The sequence below is a fragment of the Anopheles coustani genome, chromosome 3, assembly GCF_943734705.1.
Source record: "Anopheles coustani chromosome 3, idAnoCousDA_361_x.2, whole genome shotgun sequence".
Taxonomy (NCBI): Eukaryota; Metazoa; Arthropoda; class Insecta; order Diptera; family Culicidae; genus Anopheles; species Anopheles coustani.
In genome coordinates, this window is record NC_071288.1 from 61,122,041 (window position 1) to 61,135,908 (window position 13,868).

General features: G+C 43.1%; 2 protein-coding genes across 3 annotated transcripts; one reads left to right on the top strand and one right to left on the bottom strand.

The window, feature by feature from the left end:
- Positions 1 to 758: 758 nt before the first annotated feature.
- On the bottom strand, positions 759 to 7,838 carry LOC131261299 (serine palmitoyltransferase 1). 2 transcript variants are annotated; one of them, XM_058263300.1, is made up of 7 exons: positions 7,498 to 7,838; positions 3,268 to 3,362; positions 2,634 to 3,133; positions 2,229 to 2,556; positions 1,919 to 2,154; positions 1,602 to 1,731; positions 759 to 1,536 (listed from the first exon to the last, which is right to left on the bottom strand). In XM_058263300.1, exons 2-7 carry the CDS (start codon positions 3,316 to 3,318, stop codon positions 1,360 to 1,362), a joined length of 1,422 nt encoding a protein of 473 aa, XP_058119283.1. In that variant the 5' UTR covers positions 3,319 to 3,362; positions 7,498 to 7,838; the 3' UTR covers positions 759 to 1,359. The 2 variants fall into 2 exon arrangements, with proteins under 2 accessions (XP_058119283.1, XP_058119284.1); XM_058263301.1 differs by lacking the exon at positions 7,498 to 7,838 and adding an exon at positions 7,176 to 7,370.
- A 476-nt stretch (positions 7,839 to 8,314) lies between these two features.
- LOC131272882 (general transcription factor 3C polypeptide 3) lies at positions 8,315 to 11,556 on the top strand. Its single transcript, XM_058274754.1, has 2 exons — positions 8,315 to 9,834; positions 9,902 to 11,556. The coding sequence occupies exons 1-2, from the start codon at positions 8,383 to 8,385 to the stop codon at positions 11,069 to 11,071; spliced, it is 2,622 nt and encodes an 873-aa protein (XP_058130737.1). The 5' UTR covers positions 8,315 to 8,382; the 3' UTR covers positions 11,072 to 11,556.
- Positions 11,557 to 13,868: the final 2,312 nt, after the last annotated feature.

The window sequence follows — 13,868 nt, forward strand, 5'->3', positions numbered from 1 at the left end:
TCTTTTAGTTGAAAAATACCGTTCTATCGAAATGCAAAACTCAAGAAGCGGCACTGGTGAAGAGAGAGAATGTGTTCACCGTTGTGGACAGAAAAAACACCCTTTTAAAATGTAATAAGTAGCTGAGTTCGTCACACGGCAGCTCAAGTACCTTATCTAAACGCATATAACCGGTGATTGCTTCTGAAGCGTTAAGGCCCTATTTGTTTGTTCGGAAACGCTGCAATCCTGCTACTTTTAGTTGACGCTAAATCTTTTTATCTTATATTCCTTATCATTTTTTTTTTTATTTTAACCACGTCCCTTTGTTTGGTCAGTTTGTTCCAGGTTGATCGTCGCTTACCAATACAGTCACTACTGGATCTCTGATGGCCATGTCTCTTTTGTTTACCTTCGTTTGGTTGAATCAAACTATATAATTAACGACTTCCTTCGATTCACGTATGATCGTAAGTTCGCTGTAGATCTGATATCAACTGACAGTTTTTTGCGCGACCCTAATTTAGTTGTACTTGATTATGCACACACAAACTCGCAATAGTAGTGTCGTTCTAATGATAAGTATATTTTTGGAATCATCCCCAACGAAAGTCGATGCTGTAAAAATCAAAAAAAGAAAAAAAGTATTGATAGTTCCCGCCTCCGCATATCCGACTGCGCCAAAAAGTGTTGAGTTTTTGTTGAGTCGGTCTCGAAGCGTAAGAAACATGGACACATATAAAGATGATTTGAAAGACCAAAAAAATCCTTTGTATTGCTGATTCCAAAGAACCCATAGTGTAAAATATGAAATGCAACATAACTCACTTACACTAACCTTACGCTAGTAGCGCGTTGTGTGTTACGCTAATGCCGCATACTGGAAAAAAAACCTGATAGTAGCGTATCGATCATTACCGCGATTTAGCTTAAAACAGACATCAAAGTAAACGTTCATTATAATACAATCGAATTATACAATACTTTCCTTTCTCTGTGTTAACCCTAGAGCAGTGATGGGCCCTAACTACTATGTATACTAGCTACAGCGGCGGTTTGCAGAGTGCCACAAAAGCGAAACAAGTTTTTCTTTTTTTTTCAAGGAAGTGACACTCATATGCTGCTACTTAGTATCATGACTGCAGTATAGGAAGAATTACGCACCTGACCGTGCAACTAGGGCACAAGGGATTGAACTTGCATTTTCGAACCCGGGATAAGTTAAAAATGACGCTAGCTGTTTCTCTTCCCTCTCTACTGATTCAAGCAAGCTTCCGTTAAGAGTTTTAATGAACTTCTCCCGAGAGAAACGTTAATGCCCGTGCATTTAAAGAGACTGCAATAGTGATCGGACCGTGATCGGAAAAGCTACTCCCGTACTTAACCGGCACTGGCGAGAATCTTTTCCGACACCCGCTCCAGAATCCGGAAGGCGTCGTCGATGTCTTTTTCCGTCAGTAAACGGCTAACGGTCAATCGTATGCTTGGTCGGGGACAGTTTTTCTCCATTGCTTCCAGGTACTCAGCTGCAACTACTGCAAGGCCATTTTCAATGCACTGCGCAGAAAGGGGTAGATCAGTGTTAGTGAAACGATATCTTGCGGGAAAAAAAATTCATGTACCTGAGTAGCGATGTTATCTAGGAGCATTTTCTCCTTGGTCCAGCTATCATAGCTGCTCTTCAGGTATAAATGCTTCACTGGTGATAGAGGATCTCCTCGCGACTGAAAGTGTGTTAGGGTAGGAAGCTTTCTGCAAGTCGTATAATGAAGGGAAGAAAAAATACACATTGCAATTAGTTGATCCCTTTCAACCCGTCTTGTAAAAAAAGAAAAGAGTCAAAAAATGGAAAGCATGCGAAAAAAACAAACTTTTTGTTTGTGTAAAATGTCGAAGGGAAAATTGACTGGCGCTACTTTATCCTCCTACTCCTACTTACTCTGAAACGGTTCGACAGCGACTACGCAATTCCTCGAATATCCGTGGCTCAGCTTCAAAGCGGTCCAGCGCACTGATGGCCGCCTGGGCGAGGAGTGGCGGTAAGGAGGCGGAAAAGCAGTACCCAAGCCCAGACAGGCGCTGGTGTTCGACGATAAAGGAAGAACCGGCACAAAAGCCACCGATGGTGGCGGCGGACCATTCCAGCCCGGCCGATACCAGATCAACTTGAGTTTTCTGAAGAAATGTTATCATGAAGGTAAAATCATTGGCTAATTCTAAAAATTACTAAAATGAGTAAAGCTACTTACATCAACATTAAAATGTTCGATCAATCCACGTCCACTTTCTCCCAGCACACCGAACGAAACACTCTCATCCAGGAATAGCCGCAGCTTGTAGCGCTCTCGAAGCTCAACGAGCCGAGGCAGCGGGCAAACTTCACCGGTGTTGATATAGATTGCTTCGGCTACCAGGAAACGGCGCGTCTTTTTCGCTTTGGCCGGGTTGCGCTTGTCCTCAGCTTGCTGCTTAGCAAGCAACCGCTCCAGATCGTCCATATCGTTGTGTTTGTAGTAGAAAATCTTACTGCGTGATGCGTCAAGTCCCTTTTGGATGGCGAAATTCGCGCATTCATCACTATCGAAGTTATAGAGAAAAAGAAAAGTTATTTAAAAAAACAACAAAAGGTGCAACCTAGGTACCATAAGACTTACACAAACACCAAATCTCCCCGCTTGGCGTACGCCGGAATGGCGCTGGCGATCGTAGAGAAGGCATAAGAATATACCACAGCTTCCTCCGCTTCCATAAACTTGGCCAGTCGTTCCTCCAGCTCCAGGTGCACATCCACCGTGCCATAGAAGCCACGGGGCCCACATGACCCCACCCCGTACTTGCGTAAACTTTTCACTGCCGCCTGCTTGATGTCGTCATCTTCCGCCAGCCCAAGATAGTTGTGCGTGGCCATGTTAATGCATTCGTTGCCGTCCACTGTTACCGTCTTACCGACCGGACCGGACACGACCCTCGTCTTCAGCGCCGGATGATCGTCTGGCACGTCGGCTACCAGTGGCTCTGGGACCCATTTCGCCACCACATCTTCCTCGGCCGTCGGGGCGAGATGGCGTATCTTTTTCGTGGTGCGCTTGTAGAATACTATGCATATCAAGCCGAGCGCCAAAAGCGCCTCCAGCGTCAGTTCGAACGGTGAAGACTGTGTGATGATAGAGAAACAATATGTTTAATGATGATATTTAACCTCTGGCAAGATCGTGCCACAAAAACTCTTCCCCAAACATCCAAGTGGCGAGTTGTTGAAGGTTGAATTGATTGAATGTGGTTTATTACCTTTTGAAGGATGTAATAGATTTCGTTAAATATGTATGGTGTGTTCATCATCTTGCTTGAATGCTTTTAATACTGGTGTAATGGTGTTTCTAGCTCTGTAATGGGAAAAAGAAGATATTTTTTACATAAAGACATTGACTGGTTGTTAACTCTGCTACTTATGGACAAATGAAATGTAAATAATTGAAAGTAGATGCGGATTTTAATGTTCACCACTCGTGATGTTAGACAAGAGACCCTTCTGTTAATGGGTAGTTTGAAAATCGAAAAACTTGGAATAGAAAATTCAAAGTTCAACAATAATGGTATGCATCATTCCACCATTCAAAGCGAATCTTTTTTTCTATTTACTATTTTTATTCAGAGCGATTGTACCGTCTGGATCGTGTAGAAATGTTGAAAAATAATCGTTGAAGTACATCATTTTTGTTTCTTTACATAACATCGTACCTAACCGAAGAGAGCTAGATGGTTGGTATCAGCAGGAAAAGAATTTAATTGCCCAATATTATGACCCTGATCGATCGCACGACCATTTTTTCACCTATCATTCTCAGTGGTCTGATAGACTTCTTATACGTTTTCGCGCCTGTTTACTGATATTACGTTTACCAGCCTATCAGCTACACGGGGAAGAGACTAGCATGACGTAACAGGTCAATACTCAATAAGGCCACCATACAAACCGACCAAGCCTCAGCGCGTCAAACGGCCAATTTTTCCGGATCGCCCTCCTCCCGACCACAATGCGTTGGTTTTAAACGTTTTTTGGGTCGTTATCAGTGGATAAGAAGGCACGATATCGCAGGTTATCTGGGGAAATTGAAGTAACAATATGTAACAATTTCACACACCCTTATAATTTGCTCGGTACAATACTATACGTTGACTACATACGTTCCAGTGGATCGTTTAATAAACGAAGGGATCGGCTTTTCACAGTGCAACGTGACGAAAATTGATGCACCGTACTCTGCCATGTATGTCCAGCTTTCACATTGAAATAATCGCCATCGGTTTCCATTAGCTTAGCGTGAGTTTGTTGTCATCGACAACGATATTATCGTTACAAAACATTGCCCGGAAGTGCAATCATCGAGATCTACAAGCTATTTGAAGATGTGCTTCGACAGCTATATTTCCCTCTGGTACAAAATTTACCCAGATTAAGTGAAAAGCTTACTTCAATACCCTCTAACATACAGTATAATAATATTTTGTTTTTTTTTTTAAACTGTGAAAGCGTTTGTAATTTGGACTAATTAATGTTTAAACTCTTCCATTTTATTTTATTTTTCAAAAGTTGAAAGAACTATTGAGAAGCCTTGAGGAGATTCTTTTAAAATACGGCCACATTTGCTTCTTAAGCCGTGAAATTATTCGTTATGAAACAATAACGTTGGCTGTGTTTAAATTAGGGATTGAAAAGTGTTTCTTTTTTCACTTCTTACTACGGCCAACCGATCCAAAACCAAAAAGTCAAACGAAGTTGTTTTCAATCATATTGACCACAAAATATTGATAATTTTTGAGCCATTTCAACATACAATGTTACAAGTTATTGTATATTACCATACAACATCAACAAGAAACATGATAAACTATTAATAAAAACTTCGCATCATGTTTGAACATGGTAAATTTACTTTTCTGTATCTCTTCTACCTCGTTTGTAAAAGACATCCGTGGACTAGATCTAAGCTTCGAGGCAGAACTCATCATAATGTGGATGCCGTTTTGCATTATAAATGATAATTGATGAGAAAATAGACCACCCATAGAAAAAAATGTATGGTCTACTTGAAGGTTTTCCAAGAAAAATTTGCAATGGGTGCGTAGTTAGTTGAAAGTTCGAAACAAAGCTAAAGATCAAGTTGTAAATAACGGTTATGATATGTTTTTGTAAATTTAACGTTTTAATAAGAAATGGTCGTAGAATCACGTTCCGTTAAGATTTATTTCAAATGTGTTTCCAGTCAAAAAATGAGAAAAAAAACAAACAGAAAGCAAAATGTACCAAACATGCTTAGAGTGGCTGTGCTTATCTGGAAAGAGCAGTGGTTTTCTTTCGCATTTTGGTTCTTCCGGTCTCTTTGTAAAGATCCGGGCCGTGGAACATGTGAATTGTATTTCTTTACTACCCCCATGCTAAAGACCGTTCGAGGCGATAATCCTTTGTAGAAAATAAACATGCCACATGCCTTCTCCCCTATTGAGTGTTAGCGGTTGGGATACAGAAAATTTATCTTTTACTCCGAATAGCACCTTCAATTGTGCAAATTGTAATACGTTCAAAGCCTCGTCGTTGACGTAAACCTCTACGCCAATTGTATCTAGGCCTATGGTATGTTGCAGTTCATACAGGCTTAATGACTTGGGTCATAACATAACATTCTGTAAAGCTGTATCCAAATGTTCGCTAATAGAGAGTGTAGTCAAACGTAAATAATAAATAGGGCTAAAAACGTACAATCTACGCACCAACGATCAGGATGATTGGGGTATGGGACAAGCGAAAGAATCAATACCCGTTAATATTTGAACCACAAATCACGGCTGAAATGAACGAACACATCATCATATATTAACACAAATTCATATTGCTTATTAAATTTGTTTATAAACTCAATCCTTATCAATCAATACGCAGAAAACATTTAAATAAATGGTTCAAAACAATTATTGAGTAATATATTTGTTGCAAAGAACAGCAATGAACTGTCGTTTATTTTCATTGTGTCTGTGCACAAGGAGGCTGTACGTAAGACAAGCAATTCTACTTTGCACTTGAACTTGAATCCAAGTAGCGGAGAATTTTAAGTGTGACAAAGATCCAACATTTAGCAAGACTATTCTCTTCATCACGTCGTTCTTGCATTAGGATGCGGTTATTGCTGAAAATTTTTGCAATGATTTTTAAATTGAATGCGCACTAAAATTAGATGCAGACAAATGCCACATGGTCTCAATTAAGGCCATTATTAGGTCCGCTCAGATAAGATACTTAACAGAATGTTGGGTTTTATTTTGTCGTTATGCAGTTTTCGTGCCTCATCAAGCTTCCAACATAGTTGGCGGCAAATTAACTAGCTGTTACGAGAAATAATCATGGTGAAAGTCTTTAGGAGTTTCCTTTTCGCGTATTGTTACGTCCCTTGAAATGAAAGCTCCTTCATTTGATACCCCTGTAAACAACAGGGTCAGATATAGATAGACAAGAAATAGCGAAATAACTGTTGATCGCCAGTTTCCTATGGGAGAATTTCATAAAAACTACATTTGATAAACGTTTCGATAAATGTTAAAAACACTTAAAAAAATCAGGTCATTTTATCTAAGGTCCAAATAGAGTGCTTCCTCTTGGGAATATTATTAGCATACCATTAGCTAAGGCGGACATTATACACGACTTTTTACTGAACACATGACCTATGAGAAACACCTTTCGAAGTTATTCTTTGCTGTTGAAATTGTCCGCCAAAACTACCAATCCAAATGGCGATGAATTAAGGTCATCCGACCAATTCGAAAAACTGTTCGTGTTAGCATTGGTAATACACAGTCCCTAAAACCTTTGCAGTGGTACCCTATGAGAGCCGTAGTACTTTCTAGACGGAATGCGGTAATCTGCGCGAAGCACGCGGAGTTCGAAGCACGGTTTTTGCAGTGTACCTTACCGAAATGTTATCAAACCCCCACCCGTTTGGCCATGAATCATTTTCTCGTACGATGATGAGCTGCGCTCGACGCGCCGATCCCGCACCATAAGCACGATAAGCACGTGAAACCCCGTTGGCTGACGGTATAACCCCACCCCACAGCACAGCTTCGTGCATGTACGGCTTCGACGAACAACTTTGGATTGTGAAATTGTAGGATTTTTTGTGGACGAAATATGCTCTGCTAACCTGTCAAATCTAGCGATGTTGTCAAGTCAATCGTCTCCGGGAGATTTTCATCAAGTTTTCATGCTTCTTTGCATTGGAAACTTTGATCAGGCGCCTTTTTTATTTCGTTCAATCTCCAATAGAATGATTCACCAAAAATTCAACCGAATAAACTGATAACAGCACTTCGTGCACACTGGAACCATTCGTTTATCATTTGTTCACTCTTGGCACTATCCCACTCACATATACCGGTTAAGCACATCTACTTTGATTCGCCACTTCAGGTACTTATCAGGACAGCATGTTGAATAAATTTAACCAACGGAAGAATCTAGCTTACCAATTTCACCTGACTGTCTAGTAGAGCTCCGATACTAGTTGAAATATGACTCAATAGTGACAGTACCCGCAGTCGGCGTAACTTTCATACTTTGCTCTGCACACCACACAATAATACCACACACTTCACTGCAGGATGCGGTCGATCAAGATTTTGGGAAATCGCAGTGCCGGCGTTCGCATACTCGGATATGCTTTCTCAAAACATTACCCAGCTATAGTGCACTATTAATACAGTTGATATGCACTTCTGCAGGGTACGGGAGTTTTACGGGCAGCCTCAAATGTATCCCAAAATCGTCGCACACAGAAAATCCGTGCGAGCAAAGCGGCCACACCAGACTGCGGTCGGCGAACGAAAGAAAAATGTAGTCGGATGTTTTCGTCGGTCTACGTCGCTTACAATTCCAGGTTTAACAGATTTAGAGCTTTTTGACAGTTATCTGGGTTGAAATTGACATAACAATAACATCGAACAGGACAACAACATTGAGAAAAAACATTTTTTTCGATTTGATTATTTTCTTGTGTGGTTTTCCCTCAATGTTAAACATGCCATGACATCTAGATTCTAGAACAATGTTTAATCTTAAATATAACTGTAAAATACCTTCCATAAGGTGTGCAATGTAGAATAGGTCTTCGAGCAACGCTCGTTACTTTTCCAAATGTTGTACATCTCTAGAATTAACATTTCTACATGCTGGACAAGTCTGGAATAGCTTTTCGCTATCCATCTTGATTGTCAGTTGCTGTCAAACAATGCTTGACCGATGATTTTGTTTATCAACAAAAAAGTAGTTTTCTTCAAACGCCGCACTTTTCGTGTAGAAAAAGCACGCATCGAAGTTGTAATCCGCACAGTGATATCAATCAATGATAAAACATGTCTTTTAATAATTCGGATTACGATTCGTCCAACGTGGAAATTGAGGAGTTCGAGGTCGATGAAGTGGACGTATCCGACCTGACAGAGTTTATCGAGCTAGGAGGTGAGACTTTAGCGAAGTTACCAAAGGCGGGTGGGGGCCCTTCAACTTCCACGGCCAAAGCACGCTGCACCACGGCGTCAGAGTCGGATACAGACGACGAACGAATACAGCAGCGGGAGACACTATTGAAAAAGCTCGTTGCTCGTGAGATAACGTATTCGGAATACCAGGAACGCTTGCCAGATGACGAGTTGGATGAGGAAGATGGCTATCTGGAGCTAGCAAAGCAGCAAAAAAGAGCTAACTATGAGAATGATTATGCAACGGCGCGGATGGATGCATTCCGGGGTAATCTACAGGGTTCATCGCCAACGGAAAACAAAAGACGCCGAAGGAAAAATCTTCCACCGGCACTACAAGGCTTGATGGGTGAGGCGAATCTTTGCTTTGCACGCGGTGACATGAAAACGGCAAAAGATCTTTGCTTGGAAATCATTCGCCAGGTACCGTTGGCCCACGAACCTTTCATTACCCTGGCACAGATTTACGAAACCGATGATCCAGAACAGTATCTGCATTACTCATTAATTGCGGCCCACCTGAATCCGACAGACGTGGGCCAGTGGACGCAGGTAGCCGAACTGTGTGTGGAGCGTGGCAAAGTCGATCTGGCTTTAACTTGTTACACACGCGCGCTTAAAACGGATCCCAAAAATATCGAAATTCGCCTGAAACGAGCGCAGCTGGCAGAAAGCCGTGGCGATGTGAAACAAGCGTACCGGTACTACTACGGGATGCTACCGTACATACCGCAGGAGCAGGGGGATCTCATGATCAGTACCGCCAAAAAGGTAGCCAAAAAGTTTCACGAAGAAACAAACATCGGTGCGGCGTTGGATGCCATGCAGATCGCGTACAGTACGGTGCCAGATAAATTTTCCACCGAAGACATCAATGTACTATTGGAACTGATGATTGCAAACGGTTTGTACCGACGGGCGCTTGATATTCTCTCCATGCACGCGGGTGTAGAGGTCGTCGAGACCGGTTCGGACGTGGTGAGCCGCGAAGAACCGAAACCTATGGTGATGATTACTATTTCGGATGACATAATGCTGGACTTCCGTACCAAACTGGCCGTTGTGGTGGTTCACTTGAAGTACGAGCATTTGTTCGAGCATCTCATCGAAGATATCGTAATGTACATCGATCCAGAAAGCGATGGTGACTGCTACCTAGACATTGCCGAAGCATTGATGAAAGAACAATACTATCGATTTGCTTTGCGGATGCTTGAGCCACTCATAAGAAGTAAGAAATTCTCTCTGGCTGCTGTTTGGCTGCGATACGCAGATTGCTGCCGTCATGTTGAAGCAAATGAAGAGGCAATTGCAGCCTACAGGAAGGTACGGAGCATTCAACTTATGTCGGTGTTTAAGTACCTGTAATTTATTGCAATCTTGTTTTTGGTAGGTGGTGTCCCTTGCGCAGCATCTGGACGCAAGGCTTGCGTTGGCCGCACTGTTGAAGAAACGAGGGGATCACGACGAAGCACTGGAGGCGCTTAAACAAGATCCAGACGTAGAATACCTCGATCCAGAGGTTCTGTACGAACGCTGCCTGTTGCTCGAAGAAGTCGGTCATTATCAGGAATTTCTGGTGGAAGGATTTATGCTTCTCGCACGCCATTGTTATGAACTTAAGAATCGCTATGAAATGGATACCGTTGTGCTGGGCTTTCGAATGTACACTTCCAGATTGGGCGATCTTAAAAATCGATCTATTGGCGAAGGTGCCCCCGCCTTCAGTACATCGAACGACTTGTCCTTGGAAACCGAATGGGATCTAGTGCTACGTCTGGTGAAGGCGGCCGACATCTTACGGGACTACACTTTTTTCATGAAACTTGTGTTCACCCTACGAACGTCTAAACGGTTCGAACGGTACCGGAACGAGCTGCAGCAGCTTGCCTTAACCGCTTGCATCTACAACCGTGACCCCACTTTCGGCCTCAACATCATACGGGACCAGATTCGTGCGATCGTCGCAGGGACGCAGTCGGCAAAGCTCAACCAATCGCACCTGTGGAACCTGTTCAATTTGGTCATTCTGATCAGCGGTGATGCACGCTATCAACGATACCTGTCGCGACTATTTAAGCGGGTGCCGGGTATCGGCATTTATCCCAAGACGCTGCTCGCCAACTACCACCTCAACTCGACGACCTACAAGTACGCGCTGAACGAGTACAACAAGATCTACAACAAGACCAAAGATCCGTTGATTGCGATGTTGATTGCCGTGACGCTGCTGCAAATCGCGAGTCAAAAGTACTCGACCAAAAAACATTCACTGCTGGCACAAGCGAACGTCTACATGGAGAAGTACCGCCAGGGCCGTCCAAATGAGTTACAACACGAGGTGTGGTACAACTACGGCCGGTTGTACCATCAGCTGGGCATATATCACCTGGCGACCGATTACTACAAACGGGTGCTGCACTTCGACAGTGAGGTGGTGCGTGAAAATCCTCAACATTTGTGTCTGAAAGCGGAAGCGGCGTATAATTTGTGTTCCATCTATAAGCAGAGTGGAAACTTGATGCTGGCTCGCAAATATATGTATGATTATTTGCAAGTATAAGCAGTACATGCAGCAAAGCGGTGAATATAAATTTAATTTTGTTCGTTTTCAAATTTCGGATGATTGAATAATTAGGTTTAGCGTAATTTGGAGGACGCTATTTTGAGATTGGTAGCGTCAGAAATATGACTTTCTAGTGAACAATTGTCTACGAGTTATTATTCTTTTTCTTGTAAATATTTAAATCGGTAAAAGGGTAAATGCGACCCCGGCCTCGATCCCCGTGTTCCTACTGGTTCACATTTGCATTATGCACATTCTTTAAATCAGTCACGAATCGCAGTTTTACCCGAAAGAGATTTATAAAAAAATATTACAAAATATTATAATTTAAAAAAATTTGAAAACATTTTCGAAGGCTTAACGATTCGTTGCAGTTCAATGTTTAAATCGGAGTTTACAGTTATGTCCGTGTTTTGTGCAACTTTTGATCAGGAAAATCAATAGAAAATGTAAATCTGTCGATCTATTTATTTATTAAACTTTTTGCACAATAGCAACTAACACTTAAACTTAAATGATTGAACACAAGCAGTGTCGTTTCAAGTTATTTTATTGACTCTGTTAAAAGGTTAACACTTTAAACAACTACCGATCAGAAAGCTTCGCATTTTGCGGTATACTTTTCAATTCCTTCAAGAATGTTGCTCATGACCAATGCATTACGTTATCGAAGCCATTATATGCAAATTATATCCTTCCCTTCGACTGAGTCGTTTGCGATCACAATCCTTCTCTCATTTATTCATACCGTTTTTCCACTATTCTACAACATCCCACGCAAGATTGATGATCATTCGATCTTAGTGTATTCAAATCCATTCCGCTATAGGTCCCGTGCGAAGCGTGTCTAATATGTTTCTCAACAGTGCATCTTTTACGTGCATCCAATATGTGATACTGTCTCAAACGCATTATTATTGTGGAATTAGGGCAAAAACAGAGAGTTGCAGTTCTTACACAAATATCCCTCTTTCTAATGTTATGTGTTATTCTTTTTGATGACTTAGTTAAAATCAATTCAAACCAACCCAGGGATGTACTTCTTCATCGTGAAATTGAAAAGTCAAGCAAATACTCCAATGTGATTCCAATCTGCCTTTCTTCACCTTACACGCTAAGCTAAACTTATTAAAATACACGGAGAAGGATGCTTTTCGAGTGATAAAACATAGGGAAGTAGTATTTGTTAGCGTTTGGTAGTAAATTTGTAATTTGTAATTTTTATTTAAATTCAACGGACCATATTTGGCCCCCTTGAAGCGTTTAAGTTAGAACAATACATAGCTTAATACTATTTACATCTAACGGGTGACCGGTTGCACCCCACGAATAGAAAACAAAAACGCGGATCTAGACATGTCAGGTTCAAAACGATCACAGACAGCATTAAATTCACGGCACATGACAAGAAACGGGTCTGAGGATCCAAAGCGGGTACGACGAACCTCAACGTCAAGTAGCGTTCTAGCACGGAGTGTTCTCGCAGGGACGTATAAACAGAGCCCCGAGAGAAGTTCCGGCGCGTCAATATGGTGGTCAAGTAGGCCTGCAACAAACAATCTCTGCGCGGTACAGTTACGTTGACTGAGCGAGTCGAGGCCAAGTAACGCGCATCGTCCATTATAGTCGACCGGGACACTCCAGGAGCGTAAGGCCAGCCGCGTAGCCTTTCGCTGGATCGACTCGAGGCGCGCCTGTGGACGCGAGCCCGACGGCCACCATACCACAGAAGCGTACTCCACGACAGACCGTACTAACGAGCAGTACAGCATCTTTATGGAGGCGGGATCGTCGAGCTCGCGTGTAAGTTGCCTCAGCAGACCAATCAGCTGGTTGCCCTTCGCGACGACATGTTCCAGGTGGTCGTGGAAGCTCAACTTTTCGTCAAGGAGCACTCCTAAGTCCCGGACACAGCTTTTCCGCTCCAGAACAGCGCCGTTCAGTGAGTACCCATGAACTAATGGTCTACGGCTTCTAGCGAACGAAATAATGGAGCATTTGTTGGCGCAAAGCTCGAGACCATTCAGGGTACACCACGACTGGAAGGTCAGCAGGACGGCCTGGAGTTGGACCTGGTCGGCTTGGCTTCGTATCGGGAGGAACAGCTTCGCGTCGTCAGCATAGAGGAGGTGGCTGCCAGGGGGTAGTACTAGCGTGACGTCGTTGATGAACAGCACGAAAAGAAGCGGCCCCAGGTTGCTTCCTTGCGGCACCCCCGAGGTGGCACTGATGCTGCGCGACGTGTGCGATGCACATCTGACGCAATAAGAACGGTCGCTGAGGTAGGACCGCATCCAGTCCAACAGGCAGTTGGGCAGTCCCAGGACACGAAGCTTGGCGAGCAGCAAGGAGTGCGGAACGCTATCAAAAGCAGCTTTGATGTCCGTGTAGATGGCATCGACCTGGGAGCCGGCATCAATCACTTTATGGCAGCTGCTGACAAACTCGACAAGGTTGGTAATTGTAGAGCGTTTTGGGGTGAACCCATGCTGAGCCGAGCTGACGTAGTTCGAAGCGGCGACAAGAAGCGGCTCATAGACGAGAAGCTCGAACACTTTGGCGCAGGCGCTTAGCGATGTGATGCCACGATAATTCGCAGCGTTGCTTTTGTCCCCTTTTTTGTGCACTGGGACCAGCCACGAAGCTTTCCAAGTCGCAGGGTAAATTCCCGACCGAAACGACTCGCGGAAAATTGCGACCAAGATTGGGGCCACGGCAGCAGCGCAGCGTTTCAGGATAAGCGACGGAATCCCATCAGGTCCAGGCGAAGTGGATGGCTTCAATCGCTTGATCC

Coding starts and splice junctions, on each gene's coding strand:
- LOC131261299 (XM_058263300.1), bottom strand. CDS start 3,318: ATGATGAACACACCATACATATTTAACGAAATCTATTACATCCTTCAA. Junction 2,155..2,228: donor TCGAACATTTTAATGTTGAT/GTAAGTAGCTTT, acceptor ACATTTCTTCAG/AAAACTCAAGTTGATCTGGT. Junction 1,732..1,918: donor CGCTGTCGAACCGTTTCAGA/GTAAGTAGGAGT, acceptor TACGACTTGCAG/AAAGCTTCCTACCCTAACAC.
- LOC131272882 (XM_058274754.1), top strand. CDS start 8,383: ATGTCTTTTAATAATTCGGATTACGATTCGTCCAACGTGGAAATTGAG. Junction 9,835..9,901: donor CAATTGCAGCCTACAGGAAG/GTACGGAGCATT, acceptor TGTTTTTGGTAG/GTGGTGTCCCTTGCGCAGCA.